Below are 15,970 nucleotides of genomic sequence, written 5' to 3'. Positions count from 1 at the left end.
TTAACTTGTTCCCAATAAAATATTACATAGTAAATGCACAAGTTTAGTTTATGTATTATGCGCTCACGAAAAACTATAAATATGCGCAAATGCAGCGCAGCATGGATTCGCCTGGTGACACAGCGGAAGCGGAAAGTCCGTGGATATGAAGAAAAGGAAATATGTGAGAAAACAACAGTCAAGCGATTCAATTTTATCAAGAATGTGTGTGTAAATTTCGTACATATTTTTAGCAGATTAATTATCCAATCATTGAGGTAAGATACGCGATATGTCTCCGTGGAAACACTATTCAATAACACACATTTACGTAAACCAGCCGCATTATCCAATGAAAGAAAGGATGCTGGTGATATTGAGTGCTTCCAAAACATTAATTAACGATAGTTGCATATATCTTTCTACTGTGTAGTATTGGTATCATCTTCAGAGATATTCCGTTGTGTATCTTCAATGGCATCTATAAGCCGAGTTACATGAGTACTTGTTTGCTGTCAGATCATCTCACGACGAACCGACTTTGCTAAAATGCAACCCTGCTGCTTTGAATCAACTAAAATGCCCATGCAACAAACTAATAGCACTTGTAGTTTCATTAGTAAGTGTCTCTCAGAGAGTTCCATGTTCATTGCTCCATTCACAACAAGGAGGGCTCTAATCATTTCCATAACTTTCCTTGGCTTCCAAGGAGTTTATAAATCACACATATACCCACACCTTGCAATCTTGCATCTCCCTTTGGATACTTTACAGTTTCCACCGTAGATTATATTTCAAGTACAAAACATTAATCTCATCCCATTCATCCGTTTCGAAAATGCCCTAACAGGGTTCCATCTTTTGAGATCAGAGGTAGGAGGTTTAGCTGTGTAACGGCACCTCTTGAACTGGGAATAGTACAGACACGTGACATGTGCCATGGATATTCACAGTGGGAGTCCCAGTGTTGGAGACTAGCTTTCTGTAATGATTGAATGTCTATCAATATTCTGACTTAAACAAAATTAGTTTCAATCAATATTATACCTTATTGCACGTTTATCACCTTGTATTATTATGGTCATCATAGCCCTTATTATATACTACAAAATAATCATAGTTTGTCAAAATTTGGAAAAAATACCTTGTCAACCATTCCACCATGTTCTGCTCATTCCCAGGGCAAGATGAGCGCGGAGGCAGCGGAGCGGGTCAGCGCTGCCCCCGGAGGCCGCCCCAGTTCCCCGGTCCAGACCTCCTGGTTCGAGTTCCTGCTGGACGGAAGCCTGCTGGAGACGCACCTCCACAAGGCCAGCCCGGGTCAGTGCCGCTATGAACCTTTTCGTCTCTAATAGGGAGCGTTATGTTTGATGTGGGGCTTGTTACCTTTATGCTAGTGCCTACTTACTACATCGTAGTTACTATGTACTGCTGAGTCATTTAGATTAGAAGATGCTCTTTTTCAAAGGGTCAACATTGAATGCCAATTCTTGTTATTGAGGAATGTTTAGAGGTTAGGGCGTCTTGGGTACCGGTAGGTTTAAGACAAAAGGACATCGAACCCAGTAACCTCTTGGCCTTTGGTAGTTGAACACCCAATATGCTACACTTTCCTGCCCTTAATTTGGTCAAATCAAGCTATGAATGTAGATCTGTTAATACCGGTTAACTATATTTTGACTAAAGGTTGATCATACATTTCAAGAGAGAGCTCAAGAGGTTCGTTTCCTTATGAAGACGTGTGCATTATGCATTTTAATGCACTATAATAATAAAATTAACTAGATTTTCGTTCCTCCATACTCGGTCTTTGCCGAGACGGGGCAGTGTGCACGGTTGTTACTGGTGTTCACTATTCCATGCTTGTTAGATGTTGTTGTTGAATACGTGTTCCTCCGCAGACCCCACCGCGGCCCAGCTGATCGTCCAGTTCCTGGAGCAGGCGTCCAAGCCGTCGCTGAACGAGCAGAACCAGGTCCAGCCCCCGGTGGACAACCGCAGGAACCGCACCCTCAAGCTGCTGGCGCTCAAGATAGCCGCCCACATGAGATGGGACCTGGACCTGCTGGAGAAAGGGTGGGGGCTCCTGAGGGGGAGAGGGGGAGAGGGTGTGTGAGGGCGAGAGTGTGTGTGATGGGAAGAGGGTGTGTGTGAGGGTGAGAGTGTGTGTGAGGGCGAGAGTGTGTGAAGGGGAAAGAGTGTTGGGGAGAGAGTATGCGAGTGTGATTTTTATTTTTTTATTCATTTTACTCAAAAATGGTATCCCAAAAATGTATGCATGTGTATATACCTGAACAAAATCTAAAATCCAACAAGAAATCAAATATGTAATCCAATTACAACTAAAGACTCAAGACTCTGGGACGCATCCAGGCCTATGGAGAACAATGCTTCACTTTAACGGCCGTATATACCTTTGTGTTTTGTCCTTCGGGTTTCATGAAAGTCACTCAAAATGGACAGCTGATATCACCACCGTTAGTTTTCATATTCTGTGCTTGTGTCCCTTCCACCCCGTCAGCCTGAGCATCCCGGTGCTCAACATGCTGCTGAATGAGCTGCTGTGCGTCAGCAAGGTCCCCCCGGGGGTGAAGCACGTCGACCTGGACCTCTCCACCCTGCCACCCACCACCGCCATGGCCGTGCTCATCTACAACCGCTGGTGGGTCCCACACAACCGCTGCCTAAAAACGACCCACCTGTTTTTATGCACATTTTCAATTTGCACTTAAAATAAGCGTGTGTACAGGTCTCAAAATACTGTTAGAGTTTTTACACTAAAGGGAAGTTTTAGATTTGATTGACATCTGCCATACGTTCTGATGGAATCACACCACATGACCTGTCGACTGATTTGGCATAAAAAGCACTGCATCGCTAGCCTCCCGCCACTCTGCCTGTCTGTTGGTGACTGTGTATAGTCCAGTGGAGGCTGAGATTGGCCCAGCTCTTAGGAAGCAGGGCTACCCAGTACAGTGGGCACCCCTGTGCCGAAAGGCCTGGTACATGTTTGCAACTGGTACATGTTTTTAAACACCTGTAGAACATGTTTCTTTCAATAACTTTATATCCCTCAATGATGATGCCAATACATTATTTTCTACTTTTCTACTAAAAAAGTGCTAGTTGGTTTTGTGTGCTTTACGTTTCTGCTGCTCAAGAAAAGCATATAGAAAGTTTGTATATACATTGTATAAGTGTTTGTTTGTTTTGTGAAGGGCCATCAGAACCATCGTGCTGAGCAGCTTCCCAGAGAAGCAGACCAAACCCGGACCCCACCAGATGAACATGTAGGTTTCACCGGTTCTGTACCACGTACACGGTTTACAGTAGAAAGTGTTGTGTGATGACATGGTCTGCATCACCTTCTGTTGGCAGACAAACGTATGGAAAATGCACATATGATAACGTAGTACATTTCTGTTGCCGTTTTCTTCCCCAGGTTGAATATTATCCAGCAGGAGAAAGAGATGACAGAAAACATCCTGATTGTGGTGCGTAAACCAAAGGAACGATTGACAACCCACACACACACACACACACACACACACACACACACACACACACACACACACACACACACACACACACACACACACACACACACACACACACACACACACACTGGTTCAAAGGACTTAGCCGTCGAATGATGTATTGTTGTTGTTTTGTTTGTGGTTGCCGTGGCAGCTGAAGGAGCAGTCGGCGGACTCCATCAGCGTGCTGGAGGGCGCCCTGCGGCTCCACAAGGACTTCTACGTGCACAACGTGCGCACGCTGGACCTGCTGGGCGCCGACGCCGCCGGCACCGCCAACGGGGAGACGGAGGCGTCGACCGCGGGGCTCCGCATCAGCGCCCACGAGCTGCACTGCCAGGTGGGCGGGGCCTGTGGTGGGCGGGGCCTGTGGTGGCCATGACAGCGGCGAGCGTGTTTCGTCTGATAGTGCTGCTTTAAAGTGATAAAAGAGTTTACATCTGGGCACTTTTAGTCGCTTAGTAAATCTTGACTGTACTTTGGAAGAGTATTTGGTGGCTCCTTCAATTACTTCTCCTTATAAAAATGATATCAATTTCTTTTTTTGTAGAAGTAACAAAAAATTTCAGTTGGTTATTTGCTACGATAACAACATTTGTAATCAACGTCCCTTGTACTGGCAGCGACTATACAGCGATGCTAACCTGTTTGTGTGTGATCCAGGTCCGCTACGACCTGGGCGGGATCTACTTCCAGCAGGGCTGCACTGACCAGGGGGCCTACGGGAAGGCCATGGAGCACTTCAGACTGACCCGGGACCTCCTACAGAAGGTAGGAGACCAGAATCCTTAGAAACATATTGGCATTTTATCTTCCTGTTTTGTGTTGTTGTTCAAATGGCTCCAAAAGTGTATTAGGAAAACATTTGTTTAAAGAAACAGAATAATTTATTATGGTTATTCTGCAGTATGTTAGGCAATGCTATGGTGGTATGTTTTGTTGAATAATTAAGTTTAACACGCATGAAAAAAATACTATTTCAAAGGATTGATCTTCAAAACTTCAGCTGTTGAAAGATATTGGAAACTGTTTCTGCTTGAGTTGCCTTAAATGGAATACTCTACTATCTCTGTGTTCAGAATGTATTAATTGTTCCCATGTTAAACACCATTGGTCTGAGAGGTGCTCTTGTTTATTGTGGGTGTGGTTTAGCTTGGCTCCTCCCTCCATGTCCACCTGGATGAGAAGCGATTGGCCGGCTACTGGAATGCCTGCCGGGCGCTAACCGGAACCCTGGGCCCCGCCGACGCCACGGCAACGCCCTACGGCCAGATCAACAGCCTCATCAGGACCCACAACCACCAGGTGGGAACAAGATGCTGCTCTGATATCACCATGGCAGCGATTCTCAAGTTCGGGTGTCGGGACCACATGTGGGGGCCTGGAGGATGGCTGTAGACGCGTACATAGATAGTGCATTTGCGATTACCAAAGTATCCAAAAAGTATGAAGTTCGCAGTATGCAACAACATAATGAGTACATATTCACTGGGGCATCATTGATATTAATGGATAATGCTGTTTCAAACCTAAAAGCTGGAGATACGGCCCACGTTACGCAGCACAATACTAAGTGCTCCTGTGTTTCTCCATGTCTCCACAGGCTCTGGTGGAGGCCTTCATCCAGGACAACACCAGCCACAGTTTACCGAACCACCTCAGACAGTCTGTCCTCCGAGAGTACCTCCACAAAGCCCAGCAAGGGTGAGACCACCTCTACTCAATAAAACCACATATTCGGAAATACGCAAACACAAAACCACAAAATACCTACTCTTCTGTGCAAAATGAATTGGGAGGAATCCTTAAAATTAGATTTTTTAATATTTTGTAGTCAACAGTCAACATGTAACTGATAATCACAACCCAGAAACCGTATTGATCAACTGGACTTCACTCGTCAGGAATATCCCAGAAAAATTACATAAATGAGCATTAACCAGACTAACTTCTTAACTTTCACGCGCCATGTTCTGATCGACGCCACCACTGCCAAACAGCTCCTCACCGTTTCGGTTGCCTGTTGTGCTTCCAGGGAGCGGGGTCTGGACGACGTGTGCCAACAGCTGTGCGTTTGTAACGCGGTGCGGGACGCGCTGCAAGGGGAGGGGCTTAGCGTGCGCTTCCACCAGCTGCTGCTGAAGCCCAGCAAGCGGCTGGTGGACTTCATCCTGGAGGTAAGGGCCGCCAGCCCCATGGCACTGCGTTTTAAAGAGGCACTATGTTCGTCTTCCCGTTAGCAGCCTCTAGGGGCCTGAGATGCTGGGGTAACAGTGAACAGCCTCGTCCGTTTCTTTGAATCGTGGATCTTTCTTTTCTTTTCTTTTTTTAACGTTATGCTGCAGATTAATTATTGGAGTAAAAAGCTGCAGTGGAAAAGTGACATAGTGCAGCTTTAACTGTTATCATTGTTATTTTACTTATTATATAATTATTAAGTCCGATTTTTAACAAACTATAGTTCCATTTCTATCAAATCCTTTTCGTGGAAATATGGATTTAATTATTTCTTTGTTTTCAACCTCAACTTGGCTTCGAATGCAGTGCACATTCAAACCATTCAATATCCTCACCTTGCAGGTGTGCACGCGGTCCCTGGAGAAGGACCGGCCCTCCGAGACGTCTCGGCAGAACATGGCCAACTTCATGAAGTGAGAGAGGATACATCTGACACGTTTTCAACCACGTCCGCAGAACACCCTAACCCTTAGTCTGGTGTAGTGGCCAGGACGCCGAACCCCTACCTGCTCCTCAACAACCTGTCTCTGTAGCGTCTTCCATTATGGACTTTCCTGGTGTTCCCTGTTTACCTTAATGAATCGTCTCTCTATTCCCCGTCTTCCTCAATTTACTGTCTCTGTATTCCCCAGTGTTTTCCTTAATGGACTTTCTCTGTATTCCCTGTCTTCCTTCCCGCCCTGTCTCTGTATTCCCTGTTTTCCATTAGGACCTGTCCCTGTAGTCTCTGTATTCCCCGTCTTCCATCACAACCTTTCTCTGTATTCCCTGTCTTGATGAAAAACAATTCTTAATCCCATATACGAATCATGGCCGTCGCAGCACAAAACCCAGCCCAGGACAGCCATGTTAATGCTAAATACTAAATGTAAAAGGCGATGAGGAAACGCACGCTGAAGCCCTGTGTCCCCCCCCCCCCCCCCCCCGCTCCAGGACCCTGTGTGAGAGCCTGGAGGAGCTGCCTCTGGTGTTCGTGGTGTCCTCCCACAAGCTGTTCATGGAGCTGCTGCGGGAGGAGGAGCGCAAGGTGCTGGTGGAGCAGATGAGGAAGAGGTCGGCCACCATCAACCTCAGTGCCAAGCCCCTGCCCTCCTTCTACGACATCCCAGGTACCTGGGGGGGGGGGGGGGGGGCATTTCCCACCTTGTTTTGCACTCACTCACACACTCTCACTATGTCATACCCACAATCACTCACACATTCCCACCCTGTCTTGCACTCACTCACACACTCTCACTCTTTGCTAAACTCACTCACTCTCTTTGCTACACTCACTCAGACACTCACTGGCCCTCCATTTATCAAACGAGCGTACGACAGAAAACGTGCGTAAAATGGACGTACGCTCATTTCAACGTTGAACGTGAGCGCAGGCTGCGATGAAATCTCACGTCAGGTCTGAGCTCGTGTACGCAAGTTTTTTTGGCGCAACATACGGGTATTTCAATGATGAATAGTGCAGCACAAGTAGCCCATGTTCAACATCTGCATTAATTACTAAATAAATTGGAATTAGCCCAGCCGTTCAAACAATTACAATCAAGTCAGGCCTAATTAAAAACAGTATTGCTATGAAAATAATTAGAATGTGACAGGTGAAATGTTTATTCAGCTGTCTATATTAACAGGAGCTTTGCCAAATAGGTGGTCGTGTCTCAGCGATGGCAGATCTGGCTCTGTTAAGGACCTCAACGCACAGACGAGAGAGTTTTTCGAGACCGCGCCGATTTTTTTAAGGAGGGCGATGAATGGCTCTTGAGTCGTTTTCGTCTCCCAAGGCATCTCCTGATGGAGCTATGCAATGCTTTGGAGCCACAGTTAAGGCGAGAAACCAGGCGATAAAACGCAATACCTGTGCAGGTTTGCTCTAGCTTGGGATTTTTGGCCACCGGGATCTTGCAGCGGGAGATCGGGGACAGGTCTGCTATTTCCCAGCCAAGTATTTGCCGAACCATGCCAGCAGTTTTGGCAGCTATAATGTCCCTCTCCGAACGTTATATTAAATTCCCATATAATAACGATCAGCAAACTGGAATCAAACGGGATTTTTATGCTATTGCTAGGTTTCCAAATGTGATTGGTGCGGTTGATTGTACCTACCCATGTGCGTATGAACCATCTATTAATGATTACGCGTACATCAACCGCAAAAGCTACCATTCAGTTAATGTTCCGATTATTTGCGATACCAGAATGTCAATCCTGAACATGGTAGCCCGATGGCCTGGGGGCACGCACGATTATTTTATTTTCCAAAATAGCAACGTTGGGCATCGTCTACATCAGGGCGCACTACATGGTCAGAGTCACCTCGGTGAGTTACGCTGCAGTCGCACTGCATATGCCTCCCCCCGTTTCTTGCTTGGCCGGCTTCACAGCCGCAACACGTTTTTTGGTGCTGAGCTTCATGTCGGACCATTTTTTCTTCACCTTATTCGGAATTAAATAACTTTAACGGAATGCAAACAATAGCATATATGTGAAATGTTTTAAGCTGGATAACAGAAGTTGTACATTTAATTTATTATTTAATTAATTGAATTAACAAACCTCTTCCGTAGCCCGACGAACATTGGAAACACTATTCACTGCAACAGTTATTTCCTTCCATATAGCATTCTTTTGCTGGCCTTTAATGCCAGCTATAGGCTACCAAATAAAACCAGACGGTTCGCATCCACCAGTGACCCGAGAGTCTCCATTTGGGTCTCGGAAAAATTCCTCTATTTTACCGTTGGACGTTTCTCCATGTCGTAAAAGTTAGGGGCGAGACTTCTGAAGACGTGCTTTTATATGGGCGTGTTACGTTAATTACGATCGATCTCAGCCGCCGTATTTATCAACACCAAGATCCTTCGTACGCTGGGATTGGTGTGATACGAAGGTTTCGTAAATCTCACGTGGGTCCTATCGTAAGATGAATCATGCGTTCAGATTTGCGCTAATTTCTACGTTCGTTTGATAAATGAGGGCCATTGTGTCTTAGACACCCTCCCTCACACACTCTCACTCTGTCTAACACACTCTCTTTCCCCCTCACTTTCTCTCATATGCTCACGCCGACGCACTCTCTCACACTCAAACCCACTCACCCTCTCCATACCCTCTCACTCACACTCACAACCACTCACCCACTTACACACCCTCGCACTCACAACCACTCACCCTCTCATGCACTCTCTCTCACACTCGCACTCTCAACCACTCACCCTCTCACGCACTCTCTCACTCACGCAACCGCTCACTTTCTCACCCTCTCACCCACACTCTCACTCCCTCCCTCACTCACTGTCTGTCGTCTGTCTCCCCCCCGCTCTCCCCCTCTGTCCCTCCCCCCTCAGCCTCGGCCAGTGTGAGCATCGGGCAGCTGGAGCAGCAGCTCATCCTGTCCCTGGAGCCACGCAGGGTGCGTCAGATCCTGATCGAGGTCCACGGCATGGCCCAGAGGCACTTCTGGAGGATCAACAGCAAGGTCAGAGGTCACCCGCCGCAGTACTCGCCCCTCCCTGTGGGCGGAGGAACTCGCTGATGCCCGTAGCAGGGGTGGAAGCAGCGGTTGTGCTACGGCTGTTTGGGTCCAGGGAAAAGGCTGCACACTGCTGTCCTACCTGGTATTTAAATACACTGATAGCTTTACTGATGCACTTAAAGTGTGTGTGTGTGTGTGTGTGTGTGTGTGTGTGTGTGTGTGTGTGTGTGTGTGTGTGTGTGTGTGTGTGTGTGTGTGTGTGTGTGTGTGTGTGTGTGTGTGTGTGTGTGTGTCTGTCACAGTGGGAGGTCCCCCCGGACTACATCAACGTGATCCTGGGCATCAAAGACCCCCTGACTAAAGACCTGGTGTACATACTGATGGCCAAGGGTCTCCACTGCATCACCATAAAGGTGTGTTGTCTGAACGCTGACTCTATTCGCCCTCACGTTCCGGCTCGATGTCCTATTTACAATGTTGTACCTGCAATGCTTTGGTTCTAGATGGATAGGGGTTAGGGTGATGACAGGATGAACCCAGAACCAAAGGGTTTGGGATCATATCCATGGGTTTACATTCATGCCCATCTCCACATACTCCTTTTAAGCTTCATTTAACAATATATCATTACCTCTACCTTCTCCTGAATAACTATATTATTATTACTATTATCTCTAATAATATAATAATCTCTGAACAAATTTCTCCTACGGGCTATTAATGAAGTAGTTGTATCCAAACTATCTGATAATGAATTTTATAATTGTCCTACAAAATTAAGTTAAATAACAAAAGCGAAACTAAAATGTAAACAACCGCTGCCGTCCTGCGCTCTAATATGCCATGATGCATTGCGCCCGCCCCCCCTCTGTGCAGGACTTCGGCCACGCCCGGCAGCTGTTCTCGGCGTGCCTGGAGCTGGTGACGGAGTTCTCCCCGCGGCTGCGGCAGGTGATGCTGAACGAGATGCTGCTGCTGGAGGTGCGCGCCCACGAGACGCTGGCCGCCGACGGCTGCCGAGACCGGCCCTCCTCCGACCTGGTGAGCCGGGTCCGCGGGTACCTGGAGATGAGGATCCACGGTGAGTCATGGTACAAGGGGGGGGGGGGCTACCTGGAGAGGGGGCGGGGCTACATGGAGAGGGGGCGGGGCTACATGGAGAGGGGGGGGCTACCTGGAGAGGGGGCGGGGCTACATGGAGAGGGGGCGGGGCTACATGGAGAGGGGGCGGGGTTACCTGGAGAGGGGGCGGGGCTACCTGGAGATGAGGCTCCACGGTGAGTCAACAGACGCGGTGAGTCAACAGACGGGTCATTTTGGATGCCGTCAAAAGCATTGAATTTTGTTCGATGCTTTGTTGTTGGTAACACTTGAAAGAACGTTCTGTCTTAAGTCATTCATAAGCTTTTAAATTAGTACATTTGTTAGAAGGAAGAGATACAATAAATCAATGTTTCAATGTTTCAATCATTGACAAAATATGAATATACAATTGTAAATGATTACTATGTGCTCGGCCTACCAGCCTGTCCAGTGTGCCGTCGCAACTGCTAGGCTGATCTATAAATCACACATTGATAGATCATCTGTGATGTCACTAGAGGGTCGATTTTGACCTGGCTTGTGACGGCTAATCAACAAAAAACCTGGTGGGAAAATATGTTTCCCTTTTAACATGGCACTTATCAACCATCTATAAATGCAGAGCGTTGCGTTGAAGTCTGTAGGCGGTATCCGTTCATCCAGCCGTGACCTTTGACCCTCTGTCCCCCCCCCCCCCCCCCCCCCCCTCAGACCTCCCCCTGAGGCAGGTGGTGGGGGAGGAGTGCGTGGCCTTCATGCTGAACTGGCGGGAGAACGACTACCTGACCCTTCAGGTGCCCCCCCCCCTGGTCCAGAGCAACCCCTACATCAAGGTGAGCCCTCCCTCTCCCTCCACCCCCCTCCCTCTCCCTCCACCTCCCTCCCTCCCTCCCTCTCACTGTTAGCCCGGCTTCTCCGGACTCTGTTTTAGCCGTAATAGTACTAGTAATGTAGGATCTCTCCTGCCAATTACTAGAGGGAGGGAGGGAGGAGGGAGGGAAGGAAGGAGGAACCAGGCTGCCTGGTTCCTCCTTCCTTCCCTCCCTCCTCCCTCCCTCTAGCACTTTTCACAGCAGTAGCAGAAGGTACACTGACTGATGTTATGGTGCTGATGTGGCCCTTGTATTATGCAGGGGAGGTAGGATGTTTGCAAGATGGTTCAAGCCAGGCATTTCTTTTTACACCTTTTTAATTGAAATGTTTGCTATTATCTCTTAGCAATTCTTTCATTTTATTTTTAAACAATTATTATTTTATTATTGAAAGGATATGACGTAAATTATCTTCATAGAAGCTAAATCGCATTGCAGAAAATGGAAAAGAAAATAAACCATAAATTCGTTATCGTTAAACGAAATGTAAGGGTCGGTTACAATCAGCAGCAAGGCACCCTGGGTAATGCTGCAACCAACATGTTCTAAATACCCCCCAATCACACTCTGCTCCCCCCTCCCCCCACCTCCTGACAGCTGGGTCAGCTGCTGGCCTCCACCTGCAAGGAGCTCCCGGGGCCTAAAGAGAGCCGGCGCACGGCCAAGGAGCTGTGGGAGGTGGTGGTGCAGATCTGCAGCATGTCCACGCAGCACAAGAGGAACAACGACGGCCGCATGGGCCTCATCAAGCACCGCGAGTCCAGCATGGGCATCATGCAGCGGTCCGTGGTTTGCTTCTCACCGGAGTGGATAGCTGTTGGGTTTTACTGGGAGATAAGATAAGAATGGATGGAGTTTTGTTTTTGTGTTGATATTTGGTTGTTATGTGCGTGATGTTAAAATACACAAAAAAGCATAAGTTGTCAAATTGTGAGATTTGATGTCAAAGTCGGAAGAGTGGGAGATTTTTGTCTCTGAAATGGCTTCTCCCGGGTTCGGAGTTCGGTACAGAGTCAAAGAGTTCACATCCTGGAAACATCCGATTTTTACACCGATGAATTTTCTAAAAAACAATATTATTGTAGCGACGGGGACAAAATGGTACAGACTACTATATTCAATATCAAAAGAATACATTATTCACACGTAAAAAATATTGTATGACGATTGTTATACATGCTGGCATGTTTCATGACGGCTTTCAAGAAGCATCGCCGTAGCAACTGCCATCCTAAATCAATTTTCTCCGTTCTTCCAACCTCTTTTTAGGAGCAAGTTCATCACTTTTGTCAAGAAGCTGAGGGTGAGTCAAGAATACATCGTGAATAACATGTGGGTCTTAACGGTTACTGCAAGGCTTTTGACGGGTATGTATATCAAACCTAACGGCGTTCTCCTGAACTCTGACAGGAGCCGCTGGTTCTGACTGCACTCATCTCCCTGTTCGTCAAGCTCCATAGCATCGTGCGGGTGAGTCTCGACTCCCTTCTCTGTGTCTCTCTCTCTCTCACTCTCTCTCCCCCTCGCCTCCTAGTGTTGACGTTGGTTGCCAAGGTAACGAAGGTGACCGACGCAGAAGTGATACTTGCGCTGCAGAAGTCACACTAGCAAACTGAAAATTGTTACGATGATAATATCCTGTGAATAATTATTTGACGTGTTCCCTGTTCTTTTGTATTTAACCCAGATTCTGTCAGTAAAGAAACGTTTGTCTTTCCTCTCGTTTCAAGGATGACATTGTGAATGAAGTCACAGCAGAACACCTCACTATCTGGCCCTCCTCCATACTCAAGTATGTACTCCATACTCCCAGTGCTCCCAGTGTTACTGCTGTTATTTGGTCTGGTCGTATCTAGTGGTTTGGTGTTGTATGTAGCGATGTATACCGATACCACTTTAATCAACACCAACTGGTTCGGATGCCACTTTTTAGTTTGTATCAACTGATGAGGAATAAAAATCTGACACATTTATTATCGTATTATTCTGCACTTATTATCCCATCGTTGTTGTTGTTGTTGTTGTTGTTGTAACCATCACAACAACGGACTCCACCCATCCCCCTCACGTTGTGCTCCACCCCTCCCTCCGTCCGGCGTCCAGCATGCAGGCGGTGGACGTGGAGGCGGTGGCGGTGACGGTGAAGGAGCTGGTCTCCTACGCCCTCACCCTCAACCCCAACAACCAGTCCTGGCTCATCACCCAGGCGGACATCTACTTCGGTACGGAGCTCCTCCCCCCTGCTGCTGCCCCCTGTTGGCCGGGCAGGGTCACTGCGTCTGCTCGTGTTCCTATTGATTTCTGGATGTGTCCCTGCTGTACTGTAAAGGCTTGCTGTCCAATGGTCGTCCTGAGGGTATCCATGTTATGACAAGGCAGTGGGATAATGTCGTCGTTAGGGTGTGTTAGACTCGAGCCAAAAGGTTGTTGGTTCGATCCCCAAGGTTCTTGGTTCGATCCCCACGGTCTAACTCATCCTTGAGTAAGATGTCCTCACCCCTTCTCGTCCGCCAGTGTCATGCATCTGACCAAGTCTCTTGGGATAAAAGTGCCCATATAAATGATGTCCTTCTACATAATAAGCAGTATTAGTATTTGTAATTCAAACCCCCTCCTCTTCTTTTTTAAAACCAATTTTATTTGCTGCTCTGTGGATCCCTTCTACGAAGTCTGTTGTAGGTGCTTCCTGTCCAAGATGGCTGCTTTGTGACTCTCCTCTCTCCCTCCTCTTCCTCCTCTTCCTCTGTCCAGTGACCAGTCAGTACTCGGCCGCTCTGCACTTCTACCTGCAGGCGGGGGTCGTGTGTTCGGACTTCTTCACCAGGCCCGTACCCCCCGAGGTCTACAACGACCAGGTAAACCCCCCCCAAGCCCCCCCCCAACCCTCCTACCACACCCCCGTATCCACTCCTAGCCCCAACTATCTGGTGGGTGGTCGTCAAGGGGATGGAGACCTGTGTAGCCCCTCCATCACAGGTCCAGTCTCAAAGGACTTCACAGGCCCGTGTGATGTCACTTCCCCTGGCCCTTGGCCCTTATAAGGTCAAGGAAGCCTCTGGAGAAGGAATACAGAAGAGGGATCCCTCCTTCCAGGGACTGAATAGTGTAAAGTTAAGGTTGTGTCCTCATAGGCGCCTACATCGTTAGATTAATGAAATGTACGACTGAGATGCGCAAAACAAAATAGATGATATGATCTTGTTGGCTGCGTCATTCAGGAAGCGCACATTCTGCACCAGCCGACTCGAGAGGTTCAAAAGTTCAAGAGCATTTTTAAAGGTTGCTGGTTGAAATCCTTACGCCTTCTTTTGCAGGTGCTGAAGAGGATGATCAAGTGCTGCTCCATGATGAACTGTCATACCCAGGTGAGAGCATTACCCACAATCCCAAGGGGGTTCCTCCAAAGGGAGGAAAGGTCAAATCAAGTTATCGATCCATACCGTGTCAATACTGTGGCAATTATTTTGAATAGTTAAATAATTGTAAGCATTGTTATGTTTTTGTACTGCTTATGTCCTGAACACTAAATGAATAGTTATTTATTTCTCTTTTGTGTATGTAGGTCGCGGTTCTCTGCCAGTTCCTCAGAGAAACGGACTACATGACGGCATTCAAAGCTCTTCAGGAGCAGAACGGGTACGTCCTGATGTACCGATCATCCCTAGAATACCAATCGCACCCAATACCCGTATCAATGTCCAACTGACGTCTGTTTGCTGCTTCCAGTCACGATGCCATGGACTCCTTCTACGACTACATCTGGGACGTCACCATCCTGGAGTACCTCACACGTATCCTTCTACCAAGGAGAATAGTGTGTGTGTGTGTGTGTGTGCGAACGTGCATCCGGTGACACTAATCCGCAAAAGCAAAGCTTGCTTTGATTGCAAGTTTTTGTGTGACATTTATTTGGAAGGCACATTGCTGGAGGTGCAAACCCTGAACATGTGATTTATGATAAACATGATGGCGATGTGTCGACCAAGATTCCGGTTAGCAGGAAATATTACAAAGTCATAACGATATCATGAATGTAGAGCTGTTCCCCTTTAACTCCCCTTCAGACATTCATCACAAACGAGGGGAGAGTGAGAAGAGACAGATAGCAGTAAGTGACACGCACAACTTAAACCTGCATTAAACTAGTAAATAAAAAGGACATTCAATTCTAGTGTTGGCCATTGAAGCAGGCACAGTAGTGTCCCAAACTCCTGCGAAATCTGTTAGAATGGTGACATATTGTAGACTGTAGGGCAATGAGAGACCACAATAACATGAGCCTCGCCCTCTTTTCTCTCACCTTCACACTCTCATTCTCACTCTTGCTCATCCCCCCTCAAACTTCTGTCTCTCTCTCTCTCTCTCTCTGTCTCTGTCTCTGTCTCTGTCTCTCTCCCTCTCCCCCTCTCTCTCTCCAGATTAAAGCAATTGGCCAGGCAGAGCTCAATACCAGTAACCCAGAGGAAGTGTTGCAGTTAGCAGCGCAGAAACGAAAGAAGCGGTTCCTACAAGCCATGGCTAAACTCTACTTCTAACCGCCACTTGAACACTCGACTCACAAACCAACAAGTTTTGTCATAGAAAAATAAACCTTTTTTAAATGCATAAAAGATCGTTCCGATTCTTTTTTCCGATTTTCTGTGTGCTTTATTTGTCATATTTTTGTCATCGAAAATATTTTTCAATGACAAAAACACATTTACACTTAAGAGTTGTACATACTGAATCTGCGTAATCTATTTTATTTATATTTACATTAATACATTAATTAACATTCCTGTAAATGCACCAGA

The 15,970-nt window shown here is 47.1% G+C and overlaps 1 protein-coding gene and 1 non-coding gene across 3 annotated transcripts; both read left to right on the top strand.

Annotated features, from left to right (window-relative positions):
- Nucleotides 1-124: 124 nt before the first annotated feature.
- Nucleotides 125-15,782, top strand: ints8 (integrator complex subunit 8). Of its 2 annotated transcripts, none has more exons than XM_030347847.1 (28): nucleotides 125-257; nucleotides 1,161-1,299; nucleotides 1,881-2,055; nucleotides 2,501-2,641; nucleotides 3,198-3,269; nucleotides 3,422-3,473; nucleotides 3,670-3,855; nucleotides 4,179-4,286; nucleotides 4,668-4,820; nucleotides 5,119-5,219; nucleotides 5,551-5,692; nucleotides 6,096-6,166; nucleotides 6,687-6,862; nucleotides 9,095-9,225; nucleotides 9,525-9,635; nucleotides 10,099-10,303; nucleotides 11,017-11,138; nucleotides 11,775-11,959; nucleotides 12,447-12,480; nucleotides 12,588-12,647; nucleotides 12,908-12,969; nucleotides 13,281-13,399; nucleotides 13,929-14,032; nucleotides 14,492-14,542; nucleotides 14,740-14,813; nucleotides 14,904-14,968; nucleotides 15,242-15,285; nucleotides 15,596-15,782. In XM_030347847.1, the coding sequence occupies exons 2-28, from the start codon at nucleotides 1,167-1,169 to the stop codon at nucleotides 15,710-15,712; spliced, it is 2,994 nt and encodes a 997-aa protein (XP_030203707.1). In that variant the 5' UTR covers nucleotides 125-257; nucleotides 1,161-1,166; the 3' UTR covers nucleotides 15,713-15,782. The 2 variants fall into 2 exon arrangements, with proteins under 2 accessions (XP_030203707.1, XP_030203706.1); XM_030347846.1 differs by having other exon boundaries at nucleotides 126-163.
- LOC115536410 (small nucleolar RNA SNORA65) lies at nucleotides 2,864-2,989 on the top strand. The gene has a single exon (XR_003974694.1). It is a non-coding gene; the product is annotated as a small nucleolar RNA SNORA65 (small nucleolar RNA).
- Nucleotides 15,783-15,970: the final 188 nt, after the last annotated feature.

The sequence above is a fragment of the Gadus morhua genome, chromosome 22, assembly GCF_902167405.1.
Source record: "Gadus morhua chromosome 22, gadMor3.0, whole genome shotgun sequence".
Classification (NCBI taxonomy): Eukaryota; Metazoa; Chordata; class Actinopteri; order Gadiformes; family Gadidae; genus Gadus; species Gadus morhua.
This window is presented reverse-complemented; position numbering and strand designations above follow the sequence as displayed.

What these genes read in the sequence shown, in the direction of transcription:
- ints8 (XM_030347846.1), top strand. An exon ending in TCAGGACCCACAACCACCAG is followed by an intron (nt 4,821 to 5,118) that starts GTGGGAACAAGA and finishes ATGTCTCCACAG; the next exon opens with GCTCTGGTGGAGGCCTTCAT. An exon ending in CTCCACAAAGCCCAGCAAGG is followed by an intron (nt 5,220 to 5,550) that starts GTGAGACCACCT and finishes TTGTGCTTCCAG; the next exon opens with GGAGCGGGGTCTGGACGACG.